A 10,756-nucleotide genomic window follows, 5' to 3' on the forward strand; every position below is an offset into this window, starting at 1 on the left:
GCAGAAAAGCCCGACAAAGACAGTGGTGTGCGCATGCATGTTGTCAGATCTGATTTACCTCACAGAGCCAATAATGCAAAACAGTCCAGAGGTTTCTATAATCTGCAAGAGTGCATCCTGCGCAGCTAGCGCTTCTACCCATTTCGCAAAATATAGTGCATAGTCGATACGCGCTAGAGCCGTCCTGATGAAGTGCCGTGTCCACGGCTACAGCAGCGGTGTCCCGCAGCCTGCAATTTTCTGCTTACAGGCCCAGCACACTAACCATTACAGCGCATTAGCCCCGAGCCAAATTATCCAGCTATACTTAGCATTTATATTTGCTGCCGCTTTTCACATCAATCCTCAAAACTCAAGATCCGCACCAGGTGGAATACAAACGCATTTAAACTTGGTCCAACACACACACGTTTTTAGAAAACACACATTTTTATCCGGTCCACATACAGTGGGCTGTATATTTTCAATTGGCCACATTGAGTGGAATACAAACACATTTGATTTGGTGTATAAAATAGGTTTCATAGTAGTGCTGACGGTAAACAGGCTAATGACACAGAGATCAGAGTAGGCATGTGATGCCAGGAAAGAAAAGGATTTATTTTTAGGGCAAAGTGTGACAGCCAGGTGATGCCCAGCTGTGTTACTCCTAAAAACTACAGAATCGTGAACGGGTTTTCCAGTCTCTGAATGGGATGATGAGGTTTGGACCCCAGGTGGTCAGATATCAAAAAATCTTAAAGACACTTTTGATTTTCCGTTTTGGAGCAGCACTTACTGAAGCAATGACAGGCATGCCAAAAATGTGCCAGATTGTACACTGGTGAAATTCTCAGAAGGTGGCTCCAGGAAGTGAGATGAATTTCACACATGCCTCTCATGATTCAACCAGTTCTCCACGTCTCAAAGTTTATGTTTGGATTGCCACGTTAACTGTACATCCCGGAAGTGAGCAGGTTTATCACACTTAACCGTACTGCTTTCACCCGGCTTATAGTACCCACTATAAAAAGATGAACAGAAATTAACAAGGTGTCAATGCTGAGGTCCAACATGTTTCTTGTTCATAAATTAGAATTAGAATAACTTTTCGTCATCCGAAGACTACACATGCCGCAGCAGTGGAGAGAGCCCTCCTGACCAGTAGGGGCGCCAGGGTTCCGATCGTTGGTGCAACTGAGACATTTGCAGGTGGACCCGGCCCGGAGGTTGCGATCATGGGCCAGGGTGGAACCTCCGATTTTTGAGTGAATCAATCAAAAACTGGGTGTGCCTTGGACACCCAGGACACCAACCGCCATCACTGCTCCTGACAATGCATCACCACGCACAGAAGTCCCATTCAGAAAATTCAAATGCTTCTGTAAAAAATATAGAATAGCTCACATTGCTATGTATTGTATTTGCAATCCCCACATGTGCAAAAAAGTAAAGTGGTTTATTTGGAAATTCACATACTGCTGTATGTTCCTGGAGCCACTACATGTGAAGTTTTTATCCCCAGGGTGCCTACAGTCAAAATCAATCTTAACATCATTTGCAGGGATATGTCCAGCATTATCATGATGCAGAGAAGCATCTGGAAGAAAGCTTGTTGTTTAGTGTAACAGCAAAACTCTATACAACCTGTGTTAACATGGTACCGGTTTACACTTATGGGGACAGCATTTCCGGTCAAGAAAGAGCATCTGCGCTAGCATGCGCTGAATAATCAGCCACTTCCCATTCTCATCACATGCACGGCGCAATAATTTTCTACTGTCCTCACAGACAACATGGACATATCTAACAGACATAACTACAGAAAACAACACCTGAATTTATAAATTCATCAAATATTTGCTGTCAACCGAAACTATGGCAAGGTCTGGCTCGGTTGCAAATAAGTCAGAAGTTATGACGACCCAACAGCCGTAAAACTACATTACGTATATGATTACAACGCAATTACCCCGATATTTCAGACAGAGTATATGGGTACTTGGTAAATCTCTGGTATGGTGTATTAATAAGCATTAATTGATCAATAAATACGATCTCTAATTTAACGCACTGTATTTAATCAGAAAAATATATATGTGCCATTACTCTGACTCATTACTCCGATTTGTAAATGAAACACTTGTAAATACAACACTGGCAATAAATAACTTCAATTGAATAAATTGTTGTGGATAAGTCACGGCAATCTACCTGGTTACATAATGAGCACTTGCTCGCCTAGTGCAAACGTAGCAAGCAATCAAGTCACCTTTCACTTGGTGTTACATTAAGCAGTGTGCAGTTATTTCTAGAAATGTGCCTTTCGGTTTAATAGCAAAACACACACCCTTTCACAAATACATAAATATTTTCTTTTGCTGTAACATTATCATGGAACAGGCAGCTATAAAGTTCACATACTGTATCAATCGACACCTAACCTTAGCTGTACAGCCGTCATGTTACTGTCTGTAGCACTGCAGCTATCATAACAAGCCATCTAGCTAGCCATTTAGAACATCTTAACAAAGAACCAAGAAGCAGTATACGATTCGCATCCTCCATAAACCCAGCAATGCCATGCATTTTTACACTCGAATACAGATTGCTTTCATTGACATAAATCGCCGCATCGTGAAATCATTGGTTCTGATCGACCATCGCCAACACCACTCAGACCGGCCGCATCACCAGCTAAAAGCTACCTCTCTGTGCAATAACAAAATGATTAAAAGAAAGTGACAGGGCAAATGCATGACTGGACTAACGCTAAACCAACTATCACTAATTTCAAAATGAATCATTGAAAAATTGTAAACTGTAAATTACCTTGCCACTGTTTTGTTTATTTCCCTCGGTGTAGTGGGCAGTTTCTCTCTCGGTCGCTTCGTCCCAGTTTAATCCAGTGGTTTAATCCAAATCTCGTGAGCAGGGACGTCACTTCCGCGTTCGGCGAATAATACACCTGCTACCTCACGCACCTGACAGGGATCTTGTATGAGTATTGTAGCTATGGTGAAAAAAGTGGAACGATACAAAAAATAAAATTTAACTTCCCCTTTGAACAAAACCACTTCAGTCAAGCTACTGTTTATCTCTACTGGAAACAATAACCTAAATTGCTAGGATGCTGTTTAAAAATAGCAGACACTCGAACAGGCTTCCTATGAGAGTAGGCAGGTTTTATCATATACTTCTAAGTAGAAACTCGGTTTCTGTAGCTGTCACAACGTTTATTCTGGCACGACTCATGGTCAATTATTAAGAGACCATGCAATAATAGCTCTTTGATGTCAGTAAAAAAAAGTGCTTTTGTTGTTATAGATCCTATTACTGTTCAAAACAACTTGTGGGGAATTTGAGGGCGTGGAAGCGATACTGTTCAGTCGAGCCACTTTTTCTGGACCAATGAGCGTGTAGATATGGTGTGCTCCGAAACTGATTTTCAATGCACCGAGTCAGAGGACAAAAATAATGGGCTTTTAAAACTCAATGCTATACAGACTGCACAGACTCCCTTATTATAAATTACCTACTGGTATTTAAGGGTATAATGAAGAGAAAGAACTGTTTAAAATATTTAAAGATCAATGAATTTCTTCAGAATGGAAACCCAAAAAATGCCTCAGTCTGTCTCAATAGGCTACTGTGATGTTTAACATTAACATTGATAAAACACAAATTCTGAATTCTATATGTTTCAGTGTCAGAAAATTCCTGTTTTCCATGAGATGTAATAATTTTTTAAGTATTTGCATACTTTAACTATACATTGGTTATTAAACTATACTTTTATGAGAGGCTATTGTCCAAAAACATTTAAAGATCATATTTATAGATTTACAAATAAAACGAATGAATGTCGAAATAAAACAAATTGGACTGCACAGTGGATGAGCTCTAGGGGGAAGCATTAGGCTACACATTCCTCATTCTGGATTTAGGCTACTGTAGTATAGAGTGTACAACTTGAGGAGAAATGCCAAATAAAAGTTAAGACATTAATTTCATTTGTGCACCTAATGGTAATGGTAAATGGACTGCATTTATATAGGCTTTATCCAAGCGCTTACAATTGATGCCTCCATGCCAGAGCAGTTAGGGTAGGGTTAGGTGTCTTGCTCAAGGACACTTGACATCCCGGGCGGGTTGACGCAACCTCCGATGCCAACAATCGTCTTACTCCTGAGCTATGTCGCCCTATTAACTAGATTTCTAATTATAAATGAAAGTAATGTAAAATTTGAGGGGTTTTTTTATATCATATTAATTGTCTTTAATGATTATATTGAACACAATGCAGTGTGATCAACAATTTGTTTCATTTGGAATGTTCAAGTTGTGTGTGACCGTGTCATTGCTGTAAATTCCTCTGTCACTTTGGGAGAACACAGACAAGCACACAATCTCCTTTGAAAGACTAATATCAACTCACTGCTTCTTTTCACCCTAGTCCACCAGTGAAGCTTGTGCAGCATTGATATGGAGGGCTGTTCATGTGTAACTAGTGCAGGCAGACTGTGAGCACCCAGTTGACCAGAGAGGCACTGATATACGATGACATCCCCTCGATTGAGATGCCTCCCCAGGTGGTATATTTCAGCCAATTATGCAGCTTCTTGTGGACCTTCCAGAGTTCTGAAGAACTGCTTGACCCCTCAGGATGACATACCTTCTCATGCACCCCAAGGGTTGTCACCTTGCCATCATTTACAAGTACTCCCACAAATCCCCCAAAAATATTTTTATAGGGCTACCATTTCAGTTACCAGGTAAGATCATCGTGAGCAGGTATATGTCACTTTGAACACCAGTCACAGGTAATACTCACATGGTTCAGACTTAGTATAAACCCATGGTACCGATCCACAGCCTACAAAACAGTCTGTTTGTATTTTTAGTCTGTGTTTATAAATACATGTTTAAAAGTGTCACAATATCCTTTAGTTTTCCTGTTCTTGTGCTTCTTGTTCTTATGCAGTAATTTCTACAAACTAAAATATACAAAAATACCTTTAAATTAAAGCTGAGTGTGCACTTTAACCAAAAATGAATTTGTTTGATTACAAACCTCAAATTGTGGAGTAAAGAAATGTCTTTGTCTCAAACATTATGGAGCTCACTGCATATCACACAATGAATTACTGACAGCTGGTAACTGAACATTTAAAGTGTCACTGTAAAAGGCTACATCAAGAATAATTGTGGCATAATTACAACCTCCTTGGCCAGGGGACTGCAACCCTGGTCCTGGAGAGCGACCAGCTCTGTTTTCGCCTCAAAATCAGCGCTCAGTCCAGACCCAATTAACCAGGTGAAGATAGTTAACTGTGTAATCAACTGTTTTAATTGATTAATTAAGTGCAGAGTCACAACAAAACCAGCTGAGCCTGTGGCTCTCCAGGACCAGGGTTTCAGAAACCTGCCCTAAACCACATTACATCATGATCTATAATATGTTATATGGCAAATTATTCCTTAAGAAAAATCTCAAATTGATTAAACCATTGACTAGCAGGTATAATCAGTGGAGTCATAATTTCTGAATATGTGGAAACCCGGGCCATTGAAACTAATCTATTTGTAGAAAGGCAAAGCAAAGGGCAATGAGTCAAGCCCACAATTATTTACGTTAGTATCCTCACCTTTATTATATATATAATTGTCACTTTTATTGGATTTGAACTTTTTAAATCCACCCTCCTAATAAATTCAGGATTATATAGATATTTCAGGTCAAACAATCTCAATCTACTTTTAAATTTAGAAAAACGTGGTAGTCACATTTAATCATGGTAAATGGCCAAATCGGATTATCAAAGTGAAAGCTGGATCAGAATGGTCTCATCTTTTTTCAGTTTTGAAAACCTGGCTTGGAGATAACTAATCCTATCAAAATGGTAAAATAGCCTACAATCATAAAATCTGAGGAAAGATCTGGCCTGCTGATTGCAGCGTCTCTTCAATGCCAGCTAATAGTCTGTTCCTGCCATCTAGTGGCAAATAGGAATACTGCCTTTTTTAGGAAATAAAAGTATGTTCACTATTTTAATACGGAGCCCATCCATTGGGCAGGCACGCATGCTGGACAGGCTGCCAATCCATCACAGGGCACAAACACTGTTCACTCACACACTCATACCTATGGGTAATTTAGACCCTCCAATTAGCCTAACCTGCATGTCTTTGGACTGTCAGAAGAAACCAGGAGTACCCGGAGGAAACCCACACGGTCACTGGGAGAACATGCAATGGGTGCCATAATTATTGAATATGTATACTGCACTAAACATTGTAGAAATACATTTATTGTTATTATTATTATTATTATTATTATTATTATTATTATTATTATTAACTTAAATAATTGTACTCTTCAAAACTCCTATTAAATCGATGACCGACGTGCAAGGGTTAAACACACAGCAACCATACGGTTGCTACGACGCTACAGACGCTAGCACACACAGAACCAACACAAAGCCGCATGCGCTCTGTAAACAAGCGCACGGTACAAGAGTAATGGATACCGCTGGCCTGGGGCTGGGAACGTTGTAGCTAATAGCATCGACTCAGGCACTGCTATAAATATATTATAGGACAGAGATAGTAAACATTTTGTCTTTAAGATGAAACTAACACGAAAATTAGTGCTTGCTAGGGCAAAAGCGTCGGACCTCGACAGCGTTAAGAAACTCAATTGCTGGTAAGATAGCTCTCGGTAGCTACGTATGCAGCTAGCTAGTTTATCCAACTGCTAGTAGTAGCTAACTGTAGATGGTCCTGTTGCAGGATGGTTGTCTGACGTTAGCCATTTGGAATAGCCAGCCAGCTGACTTAAGCGCAGTTAGTTTTGAACTATATCCCGCAAGTAAACTGATTATTCTGTTTTAAGATGTATGATGGATTTTTAACTAGCTAGATGTAACGAATTAATTGGCTAGCTAGCAATGCAGCTTTGCATATAACTCGCTAACTAACTAACCTTACCACTAGGTTGAATGAGTTAGGTATCACTGTCCAGCTCTGAAAGCTGACTACGCCGCCAAGACTTTTGATGTTCATTATTTGGTTGTTATCAGCTAAGTTACGGTTACATTATACTATAGCTAGCTAGATATGTTACGAAGCCCTGATCCCGGTTGAATGACAGCATCGCAAATTATCATTGGTCATACCACTTTCGTGTGGTATTATGTTGGCATGTAGGCCTACTGCATTTTTATTTTCTGGACGTTGAACAACTTTAGATGTTGATGGCTGTAATCACCATCCTGCATTTAACTTTTACCATCCTGTCACAGGTTTACTGAATAGCCAGATAGTGTTTTGGGTACATACGGCTTTCAACTATCATTTCGAATTAACCGTTTCTCCTTTTCATCTTAGGGGTTGCAACCTGACAGATGTAAGTAGCCTGACCTAGCTATATTTTACTGAGATTTTTATTGGAAAATCCTTTCTGACAGTAATCTACTTTGCTTGGTTTTCAGCTGATTTCATGTTCATAGTATCACATCATATCGGTATGCTACTCTATTTATTTATTAATCTGTCTGATATAACCTCTTTTGTCTGTAGATCTCAATATTCACAGAAATGCCCAATATTGAAGTTTTGACTCTAAGGTAGGTCCATATTTAGCAATGTCTCGTTAATCAAAATGTGTTTTTCAACATTACTACATATTTCCCGTGAACTGAAGGCATAATTTCTGATTAAGTAAAGCGAAAAGATGACAGACAGTAAGAAGAAGCAAGGATAGCACACAGTTATGTGGTCTCCTGATCATGAATTTTAAAACATTGGTCTGCGTAAACTGTTTGATTAATCCATGCCTTTTAATATTTATCAATAATAATAATTTTTCCCACCTATTGAATTTTGCACCATGCCACGTGTAAACTCTCACACAAACATTTCACTCTCTCCTGTCATGTCCTTACATTGCTGCGCTCTTCCCTTCCTTCCAGTGCTAATCAGATCTGTTCCCTGGAGCACGTGAGTCAGTGCCAGAGCCTGACGGAGCTGTATCTGAGGCGGAACTGCATCCAGAGCCTGAGCGAGCTGAGCCACCTCAGGCACCTGGCCCAGCTGCGGGTGCTGTGGCTGGCAGAGAACCCCTGCTGCGGCAGCGACCCTGTGAAGTACCGCATGACCGTACTGCGCAACCTGCCGAGCCTGCACAAGCTGGACAATCAGGGTGCGTGTGCAGCGCCTCCTGAGCTTAGCCGCTGGGCCCAATGCTAATTTGTGCCACAACCAGACACTTGGTGTCCTTTCTAATGAGATTGTTATGGTCATATCACTCACAGACAGTACTATCATCAAATTTATGGCTGTTTTTTCATACTTTTGGTTTAAATTTTTTCTTTGGTTTTTATTCCCGCTAGAAAACATAACCCGTTGTGGCAGTTATAAAAATGAGCCTTTGACTGGCTCATGGGAAGGAGTCATCAATGGCTAAAGCACAGTTAAATAGTACCGACAAATGCGTAGGGGCCCCAAATATGTGAAGTGATAACTTTAAGTTCCATGGCTTGTGCAGAACTTTAAAGCAGTGATTCTGAGAAATACTCAATTTTTGTTATGGAGGGTGCTTTTTCACTGTGCCAGTATCTGTGAGTATTACTGTATAAAATAATCTCATCACAGAGGTTGCTGTGGTCAGAGTGTGTCTCTGGAAGTTTCTTAGTAGTATTGTGTATAGCCCCATGACAGTGTGTCGTGTCTCTGTCTGCCTCTTTCCGACAGTGGTGACAGAGGAGGAGCTGGCCCAGGCTCTAGAGGAAGGGGAGGTGATCGGTAATCCCCCAGCACCAGTCCCAATCTCTGCTAACGGGCTCACAGAGGCCGACACAGAGAATGACCCCCAAAACTACAGCATGGAGGAGACAAAGTAAGGGGCCTAATCTTAGTTCTGACATTATGTTATGTGTTTTAAAACGTTCACCTCAACATATATTCCTTCTGCCATTTTAAAAACACACCTTGTCTGTCAAAGAGAGCCTCATTGGTGCCCTGGAATAAGTTTGTGGGATCTAAGGAAAGTACTGTGTTAATAAATATAATATTAAAAATGTAAATAATCCATAAGGGAAGCACCAGGCAGTAATTCTGTAAATGGTATTCGGCACCATTAAAAAAGGGAGGGATTCCATAATCCTGTCTTCTCTTTCCAGTAAAATCCGAGAGCAACTGGGAATGAAGCTTTTACCAAGAGATAAATTTCCATCGCTCTCCTCTCCACAGACTTCGGGTAAAAAGGTGAGTTCACTTTCCCCTTCTGTACATCTTATGGTAAATCACGTTCGGAGTCAGATGTCGACTGTCAGAGCCGGAAATGAAGCCAATCAGGTAAGAACCTACTCGTTAGACATGACCTTTGAGATTAAACCTTCAGGTAAACCATGCGTTTGTAGGACATTTACAGCCGTTTGTCATCTTTCTATAGTTAAAATTTCAGTTTTATGGTGTATAAAACAGATCATGTAGTGATGCATACATTGTTGTAGCAGCTTTACATAAAATGTATTGATTAAACTGGATTTATGTGCACATTATTAACCGATTCTCTCAGGAGCAGTCAGTTATCTGAGCATTTTGTTACGTTAGTCTCCCACCAATAATGGAGGATCGATTATTGAACAGCCTTGGTGAACATACCCAGTATCAACAAAGCAAAATAATTAATGCATTGTTTACTTTCCTCTGCCACCTAATTAGTGACAAATTAAAAATGTTGACAATATAAGGATTGTTTGTTGGACCACAAATATGGGAAAAGGACAAGATGGTCTTATCTAGCAACACTGCAGTACTTCCATAGCCTTTGTCTTATAGCTCGACAGCAGAGATCTCCACTTTCCTTGCATTGGATTTACATACTGTAGGTGTCTACGCAGGCCATTATAACTGCTCGTGCAGGCACCAAAGAATGAACATCTCCCTCCCTTCCTGTCCAGAGTCACGTACTGGAGGCAGTCTTGCTTCTGTTGAAGGAGCTCAACTCTGAGGAGCTCCAGCTTGTCCAGAAGACGGCAGAGTCTCGACAGCGTGCCCTGCACAGACACAGCAGCCCGCCCGAGAGGAGTGATGTCATCCAGCTGTGTGACTAAGCCCGGCCAGGAGGGGGCAACAGCGAGGCGCATGCCTGTAGAAGAGTGACCGCATCCACTCTCACTATAGAACCACCTACCGCTCACCCCTGCACATTTACTGGAATCAGGAATATGGAACCCATTGAAATCTGACACCGTGACCTTTTCCAGAACTTTCATACCTGGTGGTCACTTGGTGGTTTTTCTTGCTCAGAGCAGGAAGTGACTGTGGCTCTGAACTGAAGGCTGGTGGAGTTCTCTTCCGCTTTGTTTGAGCTGTAACAGACTTATCTCCTGTCCCGTCTTGTGAAGATGCTGGCTTGCTTATTCTTAATCACGCCATTTTGTGTCTTCTATCACCAACTGCACAATTGCCTCGCTGAGCTTGAGTACAGTGAACAGTATCAACACAAATTCTACATTTTATATAAACACTATTGAAACTATTTATCAGAAGCACTTTAGTTGAAGCAGTATTGTTATACTAATTTCAACAAAGAACACAATTTTGTTGACTAATGACAGTAACTCGTGCTGTTTAACTTTAGTTAGGGTACTTGTGTGAAAAGTTACATGTTTGGTTGCTATACATTTGCCTTCAAAATAACTGCATAAAGATTCATGTATATTTTCTGTATGCAAATAAACAGAAATGCACTAAATGTTTTTTTCTT

At 40.6% G+C, this 10,756-nt stretch overlaps 2 protein-coding genes across 3 annotated transcripts in view; one reads left to right on the forward strand and one right to left on the reverse strand.

Moving 5' to 3' along the window:
• The window catches only part of LOC135250816 (mitogen-activated protein kinase kinase kinase 13-like), a 45,086-nt gene extending 41,789 nt beyond the window's left edge, over positions 1-3,297 (reverse strand). Inside the window, exon 1 of the mRNA XM_064327554.1 lies at positions 2,812-3,297. The gene's annotated coding sequence lies outside the window, so the exon portion shown is untranslated. The remainder of the gene's footprint in view (positions 1-2,811) is intronic.
• Positions 3,298-6,212: 2,915 nt separating this feature from the next.
• On the forward strand, positions 6,213-10,744 carry cfap410 (cilia and flagella associated protein 410). Of its 2 annotated transcripts, none has more exons than XM_064327563.1 (7): positions 6,213-6,237; positions 7,372-7,390; positions 7,564-7,610; positions 7,956-8,185; positions 8,737-8,881; positions 9,165-9,249; positions 9,948-10,744. In XM_064327563.1, exons 3-7 carry the CDS (start codon positions 7,582-7,584, stop codon positions 10,098-10,100), a joined length of 642 nt encoding a protein of 213 aa, XP_064183633.1. In that variant the 5' UTR covers positions 6,213-6,237; positions 7,372-7,390; positions 7,564-7,581; the 3' UTR covers positions 10,101-10,744. The 2 variants fall into 2 exon arrangements, with proteins under 2 accessions (XP_064183633.1, XP_064183632.1); XM_064327562.1 differs by lacking the exon at positions 6,213-6,237 and adding an exon at positions 6,422-6,688.
• Positions 10,745-10,756: the final 12 nt, after the last annotated feature.

The sequence above is a fragment of the Anguilla rostrata genome, chromosome 3, assembly GCF_018555375.3.
Source record: "Anguilla rostrata isolate EN2019 chromosome 3, ASM1855537v3, whole genome shotgun sequence".
Lineage (NCBI taxonomy): Eukaryota > Metazoa > Chordata > Actinopteri > Anguilliformes > Anguillidae > Anguilla > Anguilla rostrata.

Excerpts from the sequence above, each read along its gene's own strand:
- cfap410 (XM_064327562.1), top strand. The coding sequence starts at position 6,612 with ATGAAACTAACACGAAAATTAGTGCTTGCTAGGGCAAAAGCGTCGGAC. Across the intron at positions 8,186-8,736 it reads GCACAAGCTGGACAATCAGG|TGGTGACAGAGGAGGAGCTG; the intron begins GTGCGTGTGCAG and ends TCTTTCCGACAG. Across the intron at positions 8,882-9,164 it reads TACAGCATGGAGGAGACAAA|TAAAATCCGAGAGCAACTGG; the intron begins GTAAGGGGCCTA and ends TTCTCTTTCCAG.